Source organism: Eucalyptus grandis, chromosome 7, assembly GCF_016545825.1.
Source record: "Eucalyptus grandis isolate ANBG69807.140 chromosome 7, ASM1654582v1, whole genome shotgun sequence".
NCBI classification, from domain to species: domain Eukaryota; kingdom Viridiplantae; phylum Streptophyta; class Magnoliopsida; order Myrtales; family Myrtaceae; genus Eucalyptus; species Eucalyptus grandis.
Window position 1 is genome coordinate 56,605,109 of NC_052618.1, and position 19,804 is coordinate 56,624,912.

A 19,804-nucleotide genomic window follows, 5' to 3' on the forward strand; every position below is an offset into this window, starting at 1 on the left:
GCTGAGCCGTTCCTTGCGTCGGAGCCGGATTCGTTTTCGCTCTCTTTCGTTTTTCCGATTTCTTCTTCTCTTTTGATGAATTCTTCTTGGGGGTGGGATTTGCAGGTTCTCTGTGGTTGAGCAGGATCGTGGGCTCGATCGCCTACAACTGGTAGGGGTGTGCATGGTTCGGGCGGGCGGTTCCCGACCTAGAACCGGAACCGCCCGCTAAGGACCGGTTCAGAAAAATTGGAACCGGATCCACCCGTTTGTTACGTGGATCCACCCGGAACTGCACCGCGGTCCGGTCCGGTTCCCGGGTGGATCCATGGAACTGATTTGACGCCTTGAAATTTTTTTGGTTTTCAACAAAAAAATAATTACGTGACATCAAAGTAAGCCAAAGAAGGAAAAATCAAATTTAAGTACGTAGAACAAAGATTCATTTGCTGTAATTATAAATGTATCTTGTAGATAAAAAGAAATGCGAACAGATGGAATGCAACATTCTCCCATTTCCTACTTGCAAATAACCATAGATGGTTAATTTTTTTTTTACCAAAGGTAAAGGTTCCCTAGAGAGTGAGATGAGATGTAGGGTTTCTCTTAGTAATTTTTTTTTTTAATATTAAAAAAGTTCCGGTCCGGTCAGGTGGGCGGATCCGCCACGCAATCGGGAACCGGACTGGTTCCCTCAAGACCCGCCGGTTCCGGGCGGTTCCGGTCCGGTTCTGGGCGGTCCGGGCGGATCCCGGGTATTTTGTACACCCCTAACAACTGGTCACAGCCCAACATGAAGACTAGCGTCAAGATCATTCACGCCAGGTACATACCCTTATCTTTTGTGATGTTTTGTTAGTCTGGATACGGATTTCGGAACCCATTTCCCTTGTAATTTTTAGCTTCTTACTGATTGGATTGCTTGTCTCTGGTTGGGGAAATTTGTGCTCTTTGTTTATTTTTGGTAGGAATTCTAGGTAGGGCTTGAGAATATTACTTCGGCTTTTGCGAGAATTGAATGCGTAGATGTTGACTTGTAAGTTACATTGGTTGTGAGTCCACCATGTTAAGACCCCTCGTGTATTGAGGCAAATCAATGTTCCTAGTATACAGAGAGAGCCTCTTAAAGTTGATTGTGTTACGACGAACTTGGGGGCTGCCTTTAATTCTAGCTTCATCATAAATTCATAAGCTCAGATAGATGCCTTCTTTACATACATGGACCGCGTGAATGCAGGAGTTGGTGCACTCTGGTACCGACAAATTAGATATTGGAGGAAAAGTTGTGGTCTCCGGGTTCATCGACTCCCACGTGCACATGATTTTTGGAGGACTCTAGGTCTACATACCATCCCGCCTTAAAACGTGTTCTTTGTTTTTATGAATTTGAATGTGCTGCTGCGCTCCTGAATCGGGCTTGCTTGTCCTTTGCATTCTCCCATCAGCAGATAGGGAGAAGGGCAAAAGTAGAAAAAACGGGCATCGAGTTGGCTTGATGTATTTATGGTTTTCCTGTTGGGGTTGAGCAGATGTTATGTTTAAATTATATGTGTTATGTAGATTCTGGCTTAATGAATGTCCAGCACAGTTCTGTGTACACTTTCTCTGGTGACTGCTAAAGCTGTTGAGTGTGCTTTGTTAATATGTTCAATAGCTTTCTTCCTTATCCCCAAAAATGGTTTGTCCTTTTTGTACAACTTACTATGAACAATTCTTCTTTTGCATTGTCTATTTGGTTATTCCATCTGATTCTTGCGTATTTTCATTTAAGTACTTGTTGATGTTGGTGGAAAATAGATGGGCCGGGTGGAACTCCGGGATGTTAATCGTAAAGAAGAGTTTGTGAGGAGGATTGAAGAAGCTGCAAGAAGTAATCTGATCCTGATTTTCAGCTAACTAATAGTGAAGTAGCACATATAATGATGTATTCTTGGTATACATTTGTGGCCTCTATAGGACTGGGAAGCTACAGTTCCATGCAAGTGATGATGAGATTGTGCAACAATGTGACAAAGTAATGAGGACATTAACTATTATAGTTCTAAGTTCCCCCTGAGACTCACATAATCCAGCATATTTTTTTTTGGTTTTTGATGTGCATAGTTAATATCTTGTTGCACGTAATATTTGCTTCAATAATGCACTTTTGACATGTAACTTCTTTTTTGGGGCTTTTGTCAAGGATTAGGTGCTGTGGATCCAAACGTGTTGGGTATTGTGTGTATCATCAAATGTGGACTCCACACACATTATGCCACATCTATTTTAAAAACAAGTTTAAATGGGTTCGGCCGCCAGCCGTCGTCATGGCCAGCGACCGGCCAAAGAAGAAGAAGAAGAAAAAATAAAAAGGAAAAAAAATTATATTTAAAAGAATTTTAAAAAATAATAATTTTTTTAAAAAAAAATAATTAAAATTCGATTTTTTAAAATAATTATTTTAAAAATTATAAAAATTGTCCATTAAATTTGTGCTGTATAAAATTATTTTAGCAATACCATTTTTTTAAATATATATATATATATATCTATATCTATAATAAATTAAGTTTAGTTAAATGGGTCGGGTATGGATTAGGTATGGGTCGGGTCGGGTATGGGTCAAAAAATTTGCATTGTAATAAATAGGTCATAAACGGATTAAATGGGTCGATTTTTGGGTCGGACCATTTATGACCCGACCCGATCCACCCGTTTAACAGGTCTAGTTAGATCTAATTGCACGAACGAACAGGCCTTTTTGAGAGATAGAGTGTCAATAATAATTGCCTCCTTCGTTTTGTAACCTCCCTGATTAAGTGTCGATCGTTGAACAGCTAATCCCAGAGCAGCAAGTTCATATTTTTTGGAATTTAGGCAAGACTACTGACCTGGCCTCTGCAAATTATTCGACCGTTAATGCGATGGCCAAACGCAAAACCTTTTCTAGCATGGCCCAGTCCAAGCCCATTGGAAATGGACTCTACAAAACCCAAGATACCATACTTGCCCAAAAATGCTGTCGAGGTGATTTGCTTAGTTAATAAGGGAAAGATTGTAGAGTCGCGCCTTTTTTCTTTTTGCCCCTTCATTAACGTCCCTCCACTTTTAATTTGTCCAATCAAGTTATTTTTCTTTCACCTATTTTCTAATTATCTCTTCCGGCACCAAAGCTGATGTGACCGTTGGACGAAACCAAATTATGGTGCAACTAGGATATGCGATTGCCCACGTGAACTCGCATGGAAAAATTTAAGGGACGCAGACACCATCGGTGTGTAATAGCCAATGTATCCTTCATGTACGTCTACATCACCAAAACTTTATTAATGTGACAGCACAATGTCAATCACGGACCATGTCGCTAGACTTGGTTGAATTTCGTGCATGAGAGACTTGATTATAAATTTTTTGTAAACTCCATCGAAAAAGAGCTTGAAAATGCTTGAAAATCCATTGATGAAAAGCATAATTTTTCTGTCAAATCTAACAATCCCGCTATTTTATGGGAACTTTTTGTTGTTGGGAGAATAATGACAACCCAAACGACATCGGATTTGCATAGTGGAACACGACAATCTCCTCTATTGTGCAAGCATAGTAGGAAACAATATAATATAGTCATATAAATACCAAACATGTAAATATAATCATGGGACCGGAGTCCACTTAAAATTTTTGCTAGCAAGAAAATTGAGTAAACAAAATTCTTCTATAACTAATACTAGAGGTATAATAGGGGGTAACAACATTAAAAATATTATTCTTGGCAATACATATGAGATTCACAAGAGATTAATCATAAATCTCGCTATAAGATAAGTTTGGTTCAACCCATGAAAAACTTGATGTAGGGAGCATGAATCAACCACCGATTGTTGGCTTGTTGACAAACAGATAGCACCCTCTTTCCAAATTCTTTGTTCTCCCTCTCTCTTGCGACCGTGTGTCGTGTTAATTGTTTTTTCCATCCACCATATAAAATAGAGAGAAACCCCATTCACTTAGACGAAATGCGGCTTCCTATTATTTTTTCATATGAAATATCATACGAGTTCAAACTTTTAAATAAGTATTTCATCTGGTTTATTCTACACGGGAGTGGACCCAGCCCAATACTTTCGGGATTAAAACCATCATCTTTTTTTCAACTGGGTGGAATTTTCTCCCACGAACCGAAGCCAATTGGACCGCATAGAGAATTAATCTCACGTTCCTCCTGACCTAACCATCTTAAAAAAACCAGTTCTTTTGTGAACAGGACAAAGCCCCGTAACCGGTGATCTCGCGATTAAGGTTCCACAACGGGAAGGCATACGTCACCGCTTACGTTGTTTTCCACAATTTAAAACTGTTCACTCCAGCAAAAAAAGAACAAGACTTCCGTCATCCGAGTGGACCGCCCCGTTTTGTCTTTGTAAATCAGAGAATCCACATGCGGGGGGACTAAACAAATGCCTTAGAGGATTCTCTCCGCCTTCCCAAAATCGGGAACAGTAAAATAACTATGCAGAAGAGATATGTATGATGTGCATTTTGGTCGCCCCCCATGGTTGAATATAACACCCCCCCACCTTCGTTAACTCTTCAACAAAAACGGCTGTTGACTGCCACCGGACTGCATGAGGCATAATCCGGTCCTCGATCTCTTAGTCAATCTCCAAATTGATCTCTAAATTTTGGTCTTGATCGAAATGGGTTTTCGTGATCTTTAATTTGTATCATCGGGTTCTTTTGGTTGACCTTGAGGTTCACATTTGCCGATACATGCGCAATAACCATATGTATCGGCGGCCCCGTCCCACCGGCCCGAGCATAATCGTCATTTGCGTGATCAACCCCGAACGGGAAAACAAAGACGGCCGGTCCCTATCCCGATCCCGATCACGCGCCCGTCCCCATTTTCTGACCCGGTTATTCAAACTCAGGTCGGAAGGTTGCAATTCCCCAAAACCTGCCACGCGGCGTCGTTCGTGTGAGCGACGCGCACCGGAGAGATCATCCTCTGATAAAAAAGAAGAAGAAGAAGAAAAAACAAAATTAATAAACAGAAATTCCTCTTACATCGTTCTCTCTCTCATCTCCCTTTCCCTGCGATGCTGCTGGGGCGTCACTGTTGAAGATGCGTGTCCCCACATTGTTGCTTCGATGAATGCGAGACGTGCCGATTCAATCATCGCGACGATGACATCCGCCGCGTGATCGCCGCCGCCGCCGCCGCCGCCGCGCCCGCCGTCCTCTCGCGGCGGCCCCTCTCGCTCGTCTCCGATTCGAACGCCGGCGGCCCCTCCCCTTTCGAGGAACAGTCGCCGGTGAGGCAATAGCAGCGGCGGGGGATTCAGCGCGGTCGCCGTCGGCTGATTCGACTCGGGTGGCGGATCGCTCCGGCGTCGGCCGGGTTCTCTCTTGGTGCGAGAGCGCTGAGCTTGTTTCTGGTGGTGGTCGTCTTTTGGCTTCTGCTGAGGTCGGATTTGCGATGAGAGGAAGCCTGTTCAACCTGAACCGGAGGACGGCGCAGAGATTCAAGCAGCTCGCGATGGCGTCCCTCGGATCCGTGAAGATCAAGCTTCTCCTCCTGTGCTGCATCGCTTTCGTCTTGCTCCTGCTCGCCGGTCGTGCCCCGGTCCTCAGCGGAGGGGACGCGACCGTCCGCGCTCCCTCTAACCACTTCCACGATTCTCGGTCCGTACAGTGCGCTCCATTTTTTACGTTTCTAAATTTTTGAATGATTGAGCTAGAATTGATAGTTTCAGGTCATAGACTTCGGTTGCCTATTCTTCTGGACAGTCTATTTCATTTGTCCGCAACTAGGAAGTTGTTTATCTTGCTTACTTGGTATATTTCCTGATTTCCGGGTCTCTCTACGTTGCAATCGTGTCCCTTGCTCGTCATTTTTTGCGGGAAAGTTAGATTATCTGCTGATTTTGTTGCTTTGGTGCTTGGAACACTTGAGCATTTACATTCTCTTTCTCTTTGCAAAAGAATGGTGTCTCTTGCTTGTCATCCTCATGAAAGCCGCATAAGGTGATTTGCATTTGTGGTCTTAACCGACTGGAAGGGATTGTTCCTCTTGCTGGCTCTAATTTTAATGGATCTGCAATGCTTGCAACTGCGCATTCTTGCTAACGTAGAATTAACTCTATGATCCGGACTTAGATTTTGTGGTCTGTGAGTGGGTGATAATGAATGACGTCAGTGTCTCGAAATGCCTCTTACCGGCCGTGGAAACAGTTTTTACCTTAAGTGGCAGTGAAGCTCTTATATTACCTCTTTTAGGGAGGAAATTAAACACAAGGGACAGTGGTTGGCTGGAGTTCTTGCAGGCGAAACATCATGTCTTATCCATTTGAAGAAAATGGGAAATTCTAAAAGTTTTGCAATGATGGGATTGTTACCGCAGGTGTATGTTTATATACGTGAGAACTAACAGACTGATCTGCTGATTCATTCCATGGATTTAAAAGTTATTAGCAAATGGGTAGTCAAGAAATATATAGATAAAAATCATCAATATGATGATTCTCTCATGTTGGTTCTTTTCTGCTCAAATAAGAATGTAAGGGAGATCACCTGTACTCCTGCTTTTCGTAGTTTCAGGTTGTGCTATCGCGATTGTTCCATTGGAGCAACGGTATATATTTTTTGATTCTGCTAAGTTTGTAGTAATTTTTTGTTGAGGATGACATTTATCTTATCCTGTTCCCTACTTTTACAGGAAAGGATATGCCCTCCTGATTAACACATGGAAGAGAAACGATCTTTTGAAACAGTCCATTTCCCACTACACCAGATGTTCATCGCTGGATTCTATTCATATTGTCTGGAGCGAACCGGATCCTCCATCAGAGTCTCTTAAGAAATTTTTGAATCATGTCATCCAGTTGAACTCTAGAAGTGATCGGAGAATCGAACTAAAATTCGATATCAATAAGGAAGATAGTTTGAACAACAGATTTAAGCCCATTGGTGATCTGAAAACAGATGCTGTTTTCTCGATTGATGATGACATTATATTTCCTTGTTCATCAGTGGAGTTTGCTTTTGATGTTTGGAGAAGCGCACCAGATACAATGGTCGGATTCGTGCCTCGAATTCATTGGATTGATCAGGTAATAGCATTTTCCTTGTAGCTGTTGTGCAAATGAACTAATTAATTAATGGAACTTACCTATATTGCTGGGTCCAGGACTATGTTGTTATACATATTATTTCTCAGGATATGGGGAACTTGAAAACTATTTCATTTGTTATTAGAGTTTTCAAAGCTTCCTGGTTGTTGAAGAATATTTTGTATGTGACATAAGTACCACGGTTCTTAAGGCTGCAAGGAATTTTCTTTCTTTAGCTATGTAGATGAATGACTGTGGATGCTTCCCTTTTCTGTTCTCTGCTACATAGAGCTTGGGGATCCTAATTAGCTATATTTTGTCTAATGAAGTTTGGTTTTGTATTTGCTTTTTCCATCTACAATCGCTAGTTGCTATGTGCTTGCTTTTTGAGTCAGAGTTGACTCACGTGGAGAGTATTTACACCAGTTACACGTTTTCTCTGTTATAAATGTTCTTGCAGGAAGGTAGTGTCGATCGCTATGTCTATAGTGGATGGTGGTCTGTATGGTGGACGGGTAGATACAGTATGGTGCTCTCAAAGGCAGCGTTTTTTCACAAGAAATATCTGGATATATATACAAACCAGATGCCAGCATCAATTAGAGATTATGTTACGAGAAACAGGTAATTATGCATCATGAGTATGTAGCTCTCTGATTTGGTAAGACATTTTGTTCTCTTCTATCCCCCTTCTTTCTGACTCTGATCTCTTAATGGGCTTCAGGAACTGTGAAGACATTGCAATGTCATTCCTTGTGGCAAATGTTACTGGTGCTCCTCCTATATGGGTTAAAGGTAATTAGGTTGCATATGGCATCTTTATGCAGTATTAGATTATGTCACATGACATGGACATAGATGACATATTGAATTATTTTGATGCTTTGTGATTTGTTGCAAATGTGGGATGCATCAAATAAGGAGCTGATAATTTTTTGCCTAAATTGGGACCCCTATATCTTTATTTACTTGGGGTTTTTTCAATAAAAACATTGAGTTTTGAGGATGGAAAAAGTTGAGGAAACACTTATGGCTTTTTTTTTTAAAGGGAATTCAGGAAAAGCTTAAATTAGTCACAGGTGAATTTGGGAATTATGGATGACACGGATGATTTTTTTTATATTTAACTGGCTCAAAGAAATCCTTGCAGCCTACCTCCTTGGTGGGAGAAGGGTTGCTAGTATTACTTTTGACCAAACTTTGCTCAATAAATCAAACTCTGCGGTATTGGACAAAAGTGTTCTGGGAACATAAACTGGATCCAGTGCATGGTTCTTCTTCTTCTTCTTCTTCTTCTTCTTCTTTTTTTAAATTGTTTATATAAATGCCGTACATATACATCCTTTCGCAACTTTGGAATTTGCTGGTATCCAGTGTCGGTATGTCCTGATGGGATGTTTTAGTATTGTTATGTTAGAATTCTCTTCAGCTGTCTTTTCAGGATTTACATAGCCGGTGTGCCACATTTCCCTTCTTTCTGCTAAGATTTCCTTTGCTTGTTTCCATTGCTTCCTGCAGGAAAGATATTTGAGATTGGTTCCACAGGAATTAGTAGTGTGGGAGGTCACAGTGAGAAGAGAAGTCAGTGTGTCAACAGGTTTGTGACAGAATTCAGGCGAATGCCCTTAGTATCGACTACTGTGAAGGCTGTTGACAGCAGGAATATCTGGTTCTGGTGATGCTGTATTTTCTCATAAGCCACCGATCAGTATTTCCACGTTTTTGCTTATTTAGTCACGTCGTTCTGATTCAATCATTTGTTCACTAGGTGTATAATATTTGAAATTGGATGTAACTTAGCTAGATATTTTTTTGTCATAGAAGCTATTACGCTCTTCTGATATGGATTGTTGTATGGGATCATGTTAGGAAAGGATGAAGCCTAGGATGGCCTTTTCTTTTATGGAATGACACTCCAGCATTAGTAGTGGAATTGCTGTTTCATTCCCTCTCTCTGACCGTTGATTTGTCGATTTGTGTACATATTTTTGCTCAAGAGAAACTGGTCTGTTCTCCATCATTTGAAGATTTTTCCTTTGTTTAGAAGCATCTGTCTTAACGTGCATAACTTACTGCACCTAACAATTTAGGGGTGTAAATGGTTTGAAAAACCGAACCGATAAATTTTTTTATTGAACCAAGTCCAATCCAAACTGAAACCGAACCAACTGAAATCCTGATTTGGTTCGGTTTTTACATTTTGTATTTTTTTCCCTACATAGACCCTTTTTATAAATCTTTTTATTTTTTAAAATCGATTTTAATTATTATTATTATTATTATTATTTTTCCCTTTTCTTTCTTCTTCTTCTTCCTTGGTGGTGGCCGGCCATTGGCCAATGAAGAAGAAGAAGAAAAAGAAAAGAAAAAAATTAAAAAAAGGAAATTTTTTAGATTTTATCGGTTTGGTTTGGTTAACCAAACTAGTTAAATAAGTTTCGGTTTTTGATGAGAACCGAATTGAATAAGAACCAAACCGAAACAAACTGAATTTTTCAGTTTAGTTAGGTTTTTGGTTCGGTTTTTGGCATTCCTACCTAACATTAGTCTACCACTTGCTTATGTGCTTCTGTTATCTGCTAATTGTGACTATTAACTGTTGGTCAAAACAATCACGAACTAGAATCCTCCTGAGCTCTGTGGATTGGCACAATGAATGATCTTTCAAGGAACAGAACCATCTTGGATCATCTAGGAAAGGTATGGACTAAAATTCCTAAAAAGATAACCCAGCATTTGATTGCCGAAGGACAAAAGTGGAAGAGTCATCTTGGGAAATTCTTGGGGTGTCTTGCATAGTATATGGCAACTTGCAATTACTGGAGTCTCTCTTTTAGACGCTATAAATAGAATGATGCTAGTTATCATAAAGTCGGATTGCAGAGCAATTTGACGGTTTAAATGCTTATCGGAACTTGCCATGTAGCTCAACATGACAATTTTGTTAACCTGCGTCTAGATACTTGCTGCTTCCCATTTGCATTAACCACCGTACTTCATGTGTTTCTGATTTGGAAATTAGGGAGATGACGGATTGCTCCAATTGCAAGCTGGAACTGCCAAAAAACGGACTTAGATATCGCCGTATGTTAGAAAAAGGTGGTTATTCCGGGCAGCATTTTCTTCGAATCTAATTTTTCTTATGGTGATTTCAACTGTATACACAGAGATGCCCCCTCTTGGCTCTCGCAAGCTTTGCTTGCTGGACGTCTTGCTGTAATTGGAGCTGATGCTTTGGATCTATAAAAGAATTTGCCCCACTCAGCGTTGGATTGCACATGACCGGGCAGACTGGTATTCATCTATATAAGAACTAGTCGGGCTTAATCGCATACCAATGTTATAGAGAAGAAGTTTTATTATTATGATTTGTCCAGATTTTTTTCAATAATCTACGAAGCTTTTTTCACTACATATCAAATAAAATATATTAGAAAATGTATGTGAGCATGAGGAGCCCTTGATTGGAGTGGATATTAGTTAGGGATGTGCAAAATGGACCGTCTAAAACGGGAACCGCTTGGACCGAACCGACTAATTTGGTCTGATTTTCACGAGTGTGTCGATCTGGTTCCCAGATTCAAAGGAGGAATCAGATTAACTATATATATATATATATATTATTTCTTAAAAAAGTTAGTAAAATATGAAGTAAATATTATCTTGTTCAATGGTACCATATGCTATGGCATGATGACTCTTCGCTCATTGTTGAAGATTTGTCATTCTCTTTCGTTATACACGGACATTCTTTAGTGAAAAACAAAAAAGTAACCAGTTTAATTGGAGCGGATTGTATTGGATTGGGAATCAATCACACCCCTAATATCTGTAATATCTGTAGAAGCATGAGTAGAAGCAGAAAATAACCAGAGAAGGAAAGAATGCAAGCTTGTAAAAGATCTCTCATAATTAGCTTAGGATTGCATGAAGATGAAACGGCCTGTTCCTTTTTAAGACTGCCACTTCCACTCTCTTCACTTAATTTTTACGTCCTAATAATCCATGGAGAAGAAACACGAGCCGAGGCCTACATTTTCGCAGCCAAAATAGGAGATCGACTACCTTATAACGCATCATCTGCTTCTGATAATCTAGTCTTGTCGCCTGAGGAGTGGTTAAGAGGGTAACATGTCTCGTCGCCTCCGGAACTCCAGAGAAAGCTCGCATACCTGGATGCATGGAAGGGATTCTCCGGTTCGGCCGCAATTGCTTGCTGATATCTCTCCTCTGCTTCCCATGCGTCTTTCTTCACCATCCACAAGAAATCCGCGTACCGACTCAAAGATTCGGCGTCTGGGGGCTCAACCTGCACAGCGCGCTTATAGCACTCCTCTGCCCTGCAAAACCAACCGCAAGTGATGTGATCCTCAATGCGCCATGTGAAACAATCAAAATGCACGAGTCACTGTGACATGAAAGTCCAACTCCTTCTCTCATCAACTGTACAATTTCTCCAACCCAGGATAATGATTTAAAGAGGAAGACTGCCCTAATGTTTAGAGAACAGAAGTACGCTGCCCTACTTCAGAAACAGTCGTAACCTTGAAGCATTTTGAAATGCAAACATTAACACGCGCGACCGAAGCTTCGATGTGCAAATAATTCATTTGTTCTCTATATGAGCTTATTCCTAGTGTATCCAATAAAGAGATGAGAATTCAGAATTCGTCCGACAAGGTTTTCTGAGTTATCCAGGAAAAAGACAAAATCATGCATTATCCATTTCTGAGGACACGGGAAAACCATTCAACTATCAAGATGGCCATGTGATGCTATTCAGACAAGAATATACGAATTGTACAATAAATTCAAGCAGAATCTTGAGCCATAACAAGAAGATAGTCCAGCAAGCATCGAACACATTCTGTAACAAATTGCAAGGTCAAACCCAATTGCATATAAAGCTCACCTGCGGTAGTCCTGGTATACGAGGCAGAGAAAATGTGCATAATTAGAGAGCAGCAGGGGATTGTAAGGATCCAGAGACAAGTGAAGTTGGTACAGAAGATCTGTTCTCCGATATTCCTCATAATCATCGGTTTCAATTTCCACATACACTGGCGAAAGGAACTTCCTCATCCCTCCAAGATCAAGAATTTCGCCGCCCCTTAACAATGCCTCCATCTTTGCTCCTTCGTCCACTATAGAGCTCCACAGATTCGCCTCCTCAATGTTCAAAGTTTCGTTCCCCGATGGAGAAACTCGCAGTTTCTCGCCAGGAGCAACGCCAGGCTTTTCTTCTGCAGCGGAGGATTTATCCGGATGAACATTTCCTCGAGTAGTCCCATTTGTCGAACTAAAGCTTGAGTTTTCTCGCCCTTTATCTTCCATCAGGAGCAAAGTCTCCGGAGATACTTCAGAGGACATATTTGACATGTTGTGAACCACAGAATAAGCGCTGAACTCAGCAGAGAGTATCATTACGTTCACCATAAGAGTCGGGGCTTGCGAAAAGACCTGTTGGAAAATCCACACAAAGGACGAATTTATCTCTCTGTGCACCTTATTCACTATCTCCCCCAAGTCCTCACTGCAGAGACTCTCCCTCATGTGCATGGCATGGCTCTGAATCTCTCTAATAATAAGCACCATCGAAGCAAAGGCCTTTTCGACTGAAGAGCATTCATATTCCCTTGCTTCGACGGTCCTCGAATCCAGTTGCTTCTTTCTCTTTATCATCCTAAGAGACAAGGGGATTTCGATGCTTCTCGCTTTCATCTCTATCCCAATGCTAACGATTTTGTTCCTCTCAGGCCACTCCGGTGGCTTTGGCCAGATACCGAGCAGTGACGGCTCCAGGAAATCCATCTTCGAGCATGCCGATCTCTCCGAAAGACCCCTATTTCCATTACCTTCCGCCTCCTTGTTCGGAAAATGCCCTGAAACATCTGCCGCTGCAAAAGCAAAGTCCATCGTATCACTGCAATCACCATATCCCCACATGGACACATTGGTTCCTGGGGCTGATTCCGAAGTCTGATTAGACACTTCTCTGCCCGAAAACATCTCGGAACTCCCGCAGCAAACCCGTTTGAGCCAGCCATTTCCTGATTTATGGAAGCCGAAAGGAGCTGTTCTGTGCACTAATCTGAAGGGCACGTTAGGATTTCTTCCATTGTAAAGCCCTAACAAGGAAGAAACTGGGACCCTTTTCTGTGAATGAAATAATGAGCAGAGGGTTATAGGGTGTGATGATTTCAGGCCATTTGAAGCCACCTTCAACCCCATGAAGCCCCCAAATTGCCCAAAAGAACTTGGAATTTATGCAGATGAGAGAAACCTTAAAGGATGATCAGAGGCAGGGAGGATGGATGACAAACCAAACCAAGAACTAATAGTCAAGGTCCCAGGAATCCCGTGTGAAATGGTGAGTGGTATAGTATGACTTTGCCATTCTTTTTTAGAAATAAAGCCTACTTTTTAATGCACAATCCGCACGATATCAGGAAAAGAAAAAGACGGCCTCAAAGTTGCCTCTGTTTTCAACTGCAACCAACCTGTAATAATTAAGGCAGAGAGAAAAAAAACCCACATTAAATCGAGTCAAAAAGTCACCATCTTTACATTTCTCATTCCCACCCTATCCTACATTTGGAAGGGAAGAAGAACAGATGAAAGAACGTGAAATTTCGAGGCTCTTGTCAAGGACTCAGAAAATAAAGAGGAAAGTTCAAAGCTTTACCAAATTTCTTGGAAATGGGTCTCGACGATAATCCACGAAAAGAGAGAAAAATGAAGATATGAACGAAGAACACTCACCGAAAGTCGGTTCAGCCGAAGGGGATAATGTGATATTTTTGAAGAGGACAAGAACCCGTTTTGCCGTGACTAGACCCTTCTCTTTCTCATCTGCTCACCCGGCAAAAGTGGCCTTTTCCCATAATTTTTTCCCCTTAGAAAAGGTCAAATCAATCGTTTTCCATGTTCAAACAAGAATATCGCTTCTGCTTCCGCTTCCGCTTCTTTTTTTGCTCCACGTAAATATACGGGGACGACGGTTAAGTTCCGATTTTTTTTTTTTTTTGGAACAAGTTAAGTTCCGAATTCACCGCGGTAGAAAATCACATCTCAGCTCAAATCATTGCCGTAAAATCAAGCTTAACGTCTTTTACAGTTGATCGAAATGGCCTCCGGCTTTAACTTCGTCAGGAAAAATATCTTCTTGCTGCTCTTACCGGGCATGCATGAGCGGAAAAGGTCTTTCGGACAGGGACTGCCGCAACACGTGGCGGTTCTTCAAGTGGTGGGAGGGGGTGTCCACAGTACTACGAGCCAAACCCATCGCTGCTGCGCGCCCCACACTTGTCCCTCGAACTGGCCGCGATTCAGAAAGGCTTTCAGTGGGGCGGTAAAATCACGTGGTCCGAGCGCTACCAAGAACGTGTGTTGTTTCGGCAATCGAACTAAGCAAAAAAGCCCAGTTTTGGGTCGCTGTTTATGCTTTCGGTCGATAACCTACCTTTCCATTTTTGAGCACATCCCCACTCAATCCCGTGATCCTTGCTCTTTCCTAGTGCGGCCATGATTTCAAGATAAAATAAGAAATTTAAAAATCAGACCGGTGAGAATTGCTCCGATTTCATATTCTAGGATAATGTAGAATAGTTTTCGAATTTCAAAAATTGAAGAATCTGTTCCAAATAGTAGATTTTAAGTTCCAAATGGAATTGAAAACATGAAAAGTAGAACAAATATGTGTTTTTCTTTCTCTGCAATGCGTAATTCGAAACCATTAGTTTGACCTCATATCTTTGATGATATCCATCACTGAAGTTTTTACTTTATTAATATTTTATAAATTTTATGTGCGTGAATATGGATTATGATCAGTGAATTGTAACAAATAATAATCATTAAAAGTGATGATTCATTGCAATCATTCAATTAAGAATACATATGAAATATGAGTAAACCTTGAAACTCGTGATATGATAGGTTTCAGTTTTTAGATATATATGGTAGTTCAGAGATTTCAAAAAAATTAGAAAACCTATTCCAACGTGTTAGTTCCAAATTCCAGTTGTAATATGAACGGAATTGGGAACCGCTCGCCTTTAATCTTTTTGTTAGCGAAATGGAATCGGTAGCCCCGAACCTGGAAACATGAACCCTGACAGCCTTATTTCCAGCCTTAATTCCAGTTAATTGCCGAGGGACCTTTGGATCTCATGGACCTTACTTGGAATTTAAGAAAATTTTAAATAAGGAAATGAAATGAGATAGTTTTCTCGAAAAAGGGTCCAAATGAGGGCGTGGAATGGCCATCTAGTCTCAAATAATTATGATCATAATTCGCGGACTGGTGAGCGCATGCATCTCGCCCGTTTATGCTCAACGTTCATCTTCTTCTTCCTCCCAGTCCTGCCTCTGAACCGGTGCCTGATCTCGCTTCCGGCCATGGCCGCTCCCTCTCCGAGCCACGATTGTCCTCATCGCTGCTGTCCTCCAAGCTCGAACTCGGCCTTCTCGTCGGACTCGTCCGCGGCGCCCGGGGCTCGATCATTTCAGCCGAGTGCTCATCGAGCAGGCGGGAGTTTCTTTCCGTTCAGCTGCCGAAACCTCACTTGTGCCTTTTGGGAGCTCTGAACACCAGCGAATGAATCTATATCTCCTTTTTCTTTGGACCATGAATATCCCTTTGAAGCCGTGGGAATAGAGGGTTACAGTAGTGAGATGAGATCCATTCTGAATGTCACTGGGCAACAGAAGAGTGGCCACGGAAGGTGACCAGTAAGAACGAGCAACTGCGGCTGTGAGTGGTGGTTGGGCATTGAGTTTGGTCTCGCTGCGTCTTCGCTCAGCTCGGAGCAAAGTTTTCTGGCATGGATAAGAGGGAGGCGAGAAGCGCGCTTTGAATGCGCCTCGCTCTTCAGCCCCCTTGAGGCTCTGAGAATTTGGGCGCCGCGGACGAATCTGACAGGGACGATGAGTTCGAGAGACGAGGACAATCGTGGCTTGGAGAGGACTGGTATAATGCTGGACGAAGGAGAAGATGAACAAGGAAATGAAGACACAGAAAGCCAAAAAAAATCTCCGGACGAAAATGCCCCTGGTAGTGTAGCCGGAATGAATTCGTGAGATGCATGTGCTTGTCGGGTTGAAAAGATTTGGCCTGCTAGCAAGATTAAAGTTCCCTTTGTTTGGTGAAAGGATATTTTTTGAACTTTTCGGTGTTTGGATTGTTTAGGACGAAAATGAGTAAATGAAAAGTTTGAGTTTCAATTTAGAAAATGATATTCTTTTTAAAAAATTAAAAATCATTTTCCAAGAGATAAGTAGATGTCGACGCTTCAATTAAAAACTTTATGTGACACCTGAAATTTTCAAAATAATATTTAGTACATAAATATAAGTGTTATTTAGTTTGAAGCCATGAAAGTTGTTAATTTTGTGAGGTGTAGAAGGTGTGAAGGATGATTTTCCGTTAATGTAATCTTCGGAATTCCATGCATTAAGCTTAGTGATAGATATTAACATGTTTGTTAGTAGTGTTGAGTGATGGTCATTAATTTACCGTCATGTAAGTTGTAGTCCTCAAATTTCATATTTGACAATATTCAAGTTTTAAATTTATTAAATTAAGATTTTCCTAGCATATGTTATTTTTCACTAGTATTTTTAGTGAGTTCAAAATATTTTTCTGATTTATCAATGCTTGGAACGAACACTGATTTTCTTATTTACGTATTGATTTACTAAATATTTTGATAGTTTAACAAAATGATTACTTTGGAAGCCACGCAAGAGAGCCATTTGTCCCTCTTCAATTCACATTATCTCTCTTCATTTCTCTACCAAGTATTTTAAGTCACGTGTCCTTAGTTTGTGACATTGAGCTTAATCTAGTAATGATGAACCTTAGCACATTTAATGCATTGATGACTCACCTACTTTACTTGGCCAAGAAGAAGCCATATTTCATTTGAATCAAAATATCTCCTGATGGTTAATCTTATTAGGCTACTTGCACCATTTCTATTGGAATACATATCCTCTCTCTTTAGACCGCATGATTTTAACCCAAGATCATTATTACTTGGTGTATTCCCCTTTGCCTTACCATTGGATGGAGTCATATGATCAGGCTACTTGTGATTATCTAACTCGAATACACCTCTTGCACTCTCCACCTAGCGTTTTTTTTTTTAACTTTATGTCATCATTACTTTTAACTTGTGTTACTTGTTCTTACATCCCTTGGCCTATAAATAGGTCTCCTTATGTCTTCAAGCTTTTATAAAAAAAAGTCCAACTTGTTCTTGTAAACAAAGAAAAGTAGATCTTCTTTCACTTTCACTTTTCAATCTTTTGAGTGAAAACAAAGATTTCATCCCCATTTTGTAAAAGCTTAAAAGTAACATCTTTCAAGAGTTACGAGGTGGTTAAGGTTTTGGGTTGCCCAAGTCTTTATTTAATGATATGTAGGATGGTTCCCCTGGACATGGTGATGGAGATGGCAAATTGATGTTGGAGGCCATTAATCCTTGAGTTGGATGATGGTTTGATTAGTATGAGTGTAATGGTGTTAGGTGACCCTAACATTTCCTAGATCTATTGATTTTTTTTTTTTTTTTTTTTTTTTTTTTTTTGGTGATAATAACTACCATTGTTTGTACAATAAGAGTATGTATACTATTGAACTCGTGCAATTTTCTAGTAAGGGATATTGTGAAAATTTTATTGTGTTTCCACATGTATAATTATAATTATAAGTATAAATGGAAAGAACATGTGTCACGTGTGACATTTTGGAGTGTTGCATTTTATTCTTGAGTACATAAATCCTAATGCTTGATCCTGGGTTCTTGACAATGACCATGGGCTAGGGTCCATCGAGGCCAAGGCCAAATCCATAGAGATTAGGCTCTAAACACTAGTGCTAATGGTCAAACATATGACTCAGGCATCATTGCGTGGCTCCTCAACGCTCATGGCCAAGCTTATGACTTTGGTACCGTTGCTCAATTCCTTGGCATCCTAGCCCAAGCCTAAGACCTTGGCACTTGTGCTCGAGTCTCTAACACCCCGATCCCCGTCCTTTGAGGTCAAGCTCAAGACCCTACTTCCTGACCAAGTCCATCAAGGCTAGGATAGTAACCTTGGTGTGAGTGCAAGGGTCCTCGATGCCTGAGCTTGTGTCCATCAAGGTCAAGTGTCGGGTCTATCGAGGTTGGGTGCGGGACACCAACGCACTCCCGGGTCAATCAATGCTAGGCTTAATACCTCGGCACCCATGCCTAGGTCCATTAAAGTGGGCCTCGAGACTTTGGTGCCAAAGCTCGGGTCCTTAAGCTCATGCCAGAGTCCATTGAGGTTTGGATCGAGACCTCGGAATATGTGCCTTAGTCCTCGGCGCACTATTCAATTGAGGCTAGCCCCAAGTCCCTTTTTTTTCGCAAAACAAGCAAAGCTTAAGTAGCCACTTCAGTCCTTTATTTGAGATTAAGTGATCGCTTTAAGCCCTTATTTAAAACGAAATTCACTCCAAATCCTTTGTTAAAGAAATATGGCTCTCCGATTCAAACTCAAAATCTATCATTGAATAGCAAATTGCTCATAAGCACTTTCATGTTCATCGTCATCACTTGCTTTGTTTACTTCTATTTTGTTATGGTTTCGCTTCGATTCTCCTCAATAAGGACACAACTTGATGGGTGCATTGAATGATAATTGTGATTGATCCTTGTAAGCCCTTATAAGAAATAAGGAAAACGACACAAACAATTCATGAACTTTAGCTCAATGTGTAATTGATTTCATAAACTTTTAATTTGTTCAATGTAATCCTTAAACGCTAGCTAAATGTACAATGTGGTCGCTGAATTTTTAATTTGTTCTGTAATGACCCCAACTCCATCTCTAGGGTCTTGAGTGGTAGGGATTATTTTCGCGACGTCCTAGGCTCATTGTTGTCTTGATTTTTTTTATCTTATTATCATGCACATGTAGAAACGTGAATAAACAACTTCCTGAACAAACAATAGCTGAAAGATTGGAATATACATCACACATAACACATAACTTTATAAATTCAACAATACATTTACAAGCTATTTTTTCCATTTTACATCCTATTACAAGTTTCCACATAGGCTAGGGGAACCTCTAGCGTGACTACAACTAACAAAACTGATGTGAGACTTTCATACCTATAAGACTGAAAGATGAGGGAGTAAGTCTTGGGAACTCAATAAGTAAAATTCCTAGTTCTCTACGAGGAAAACATCTCATTGTTAAAGCCTAGCAAGTATAACACCTGCAAATAGTGTCAATGACAGATCAATAGCAATTACTTGACATGCCTTAACTAAATACATGATGTCGATGTAAAATACATTTGACTTAACAATGAATACATCAACATATCATGCTTATGCACAATCGACACTCATGCAAATTCATTTATCATCATCTTGGTTCGACTAGGCCCTCCAGGCTCGATCAGGGCTTTCAGTTTATTACTGGGGTTCCTGACTTGACTAGGCCATCTCGGTTCAACTGAGACTTCTTAAAGCTAGCTTCCTGAGACTTTCGGATTCAAGACCCAAGTATCCTAGCTCAACTAGGCATTCTAGCTCAACCAAGGTATTTTGTTCAATGAACAAGGCATCGCGACTAACGCTGTGTGGAGCGTTTTTTCCTCTTTAAGTGCACACATATATGCATCATGTAAATCGGTTCTTATCTTTTCTCTTGGTCGACACATAGATGGCCCAAAGGTGTGCTCATCCATT

General features: G+C 40.8%; 2 protein-coding genes and 1 long non-coding RNA gene across 4 annotated transcripts; 2 read left to right on the plus strand and 1 right to left on the minus strand.

Moving 5' to 3' along the window:
• Positions 1–752: 752 nt before the first annotated feature.
• On the plus strand, positions 753–2,064 carry LOC108961120. The gene is made up of 2 exons (XR_005553329.1): positions 753–804; positions 1,777–2,064. It is a non-coding gene; the product is annotated as an uncharacterized LOC108961120 (long non-coding RNA).
• Positions 2,065–4,998: 2,934 nt separating this feature from the next.
• LOC104454377 (glycosyltransferase family 64 protein C4) lies at positions 4,999–9,020 on the plus strand. The gene is made up of 5 exons (XM_010069203.3): positions 4,999–5,640; positions 6,674–7,067; positions 7,528–7,691; positions 7,792–7,862; positions 8,586–9,020. Exons 1-5 carry the CDS (start codon positions 5,435–5,437, stop codon positions 8,744–8,746), a joined length of 996 nt encoding a protein of 331 aa, XP_010067505.2. The 5' UTR covers positions 4,999–5,434; the 3' UTR covers positions 8,747–9,020.
• A 1,929-nt stretch (positions 9,021–10,949) lies between these two features.
• LOC104454379 lies at positions 10,950–13,922 on the minus strand. 2 transcript variants are annotated; one of them, XM_010069207.3, is made up of 3 exons: positions 13,830–13,922; positions 11,980–13,567; positions 10,950–11,407 (listed from the first exon to the last, which is right to left on the minus strand). In XM_010069207.3, the coding sequence occupies exons 2-3, from the start codon at positions 13,296–13,298 to the stop codon at positions 11,134–11,136; spliced, it is 1,593 nt and encodes a 530-aa protein (XP_010067509.2). In that variant the 5' UTR covers positions 13,299–13,567; positions 13,830–13,922; the 3' UTR covers positions 10,950–11,133. The 2 variants fall into 2 exon arrangements, with proteins under 2 accessions (XP_010067509.2, XP_010067508.2); XM_010069206.3 differs by having other exon boundaries at positions 13,753–13,845.
• Positions 13,923–19,804: the final 5,882 nt, after the last annotated feature.

Excerpts from the sequence above, each read along its gene's own strand:
- LOC104454377 (XM_010069203.3), top strand. The coding sequence starts at position 5,435 with ATGAGAGGAAGCCTGTTCAACCTGAACCGGAGGACGGCGCAGAGATTC. Across the intron at positions 5,641-6,673 it reads AACCACTTCCACGATTCTCG|GAAAGGATATGCCCTCCTGA; the intron begins GTCCGTACAGTG and ends CTACTTTTACAG. Across the intron at positions 7,068-7,527 it reads GAATTCATTGGATTGATCAG|GAAGGTAGTGTCGATCGCTA; the intron begins GTAATAGCATTT and ends ATGTTCTTGCAG.
- LOC104454379 (XM_010069207.3), bottom strand. The coding sequence starts at position 13,298 with ATGGGGTTGAAGGTGGCTTCAAATGGCCTGAAATCATCACACCCTATA. Across the intron at positions 11,408-11,979 it reads GTATACCAGGACTACCGCAG|GGCAGAGGAGTGCTATAAGC; the intron begins GTGAGCTTTATA and ends TTGGTTTTGCAG.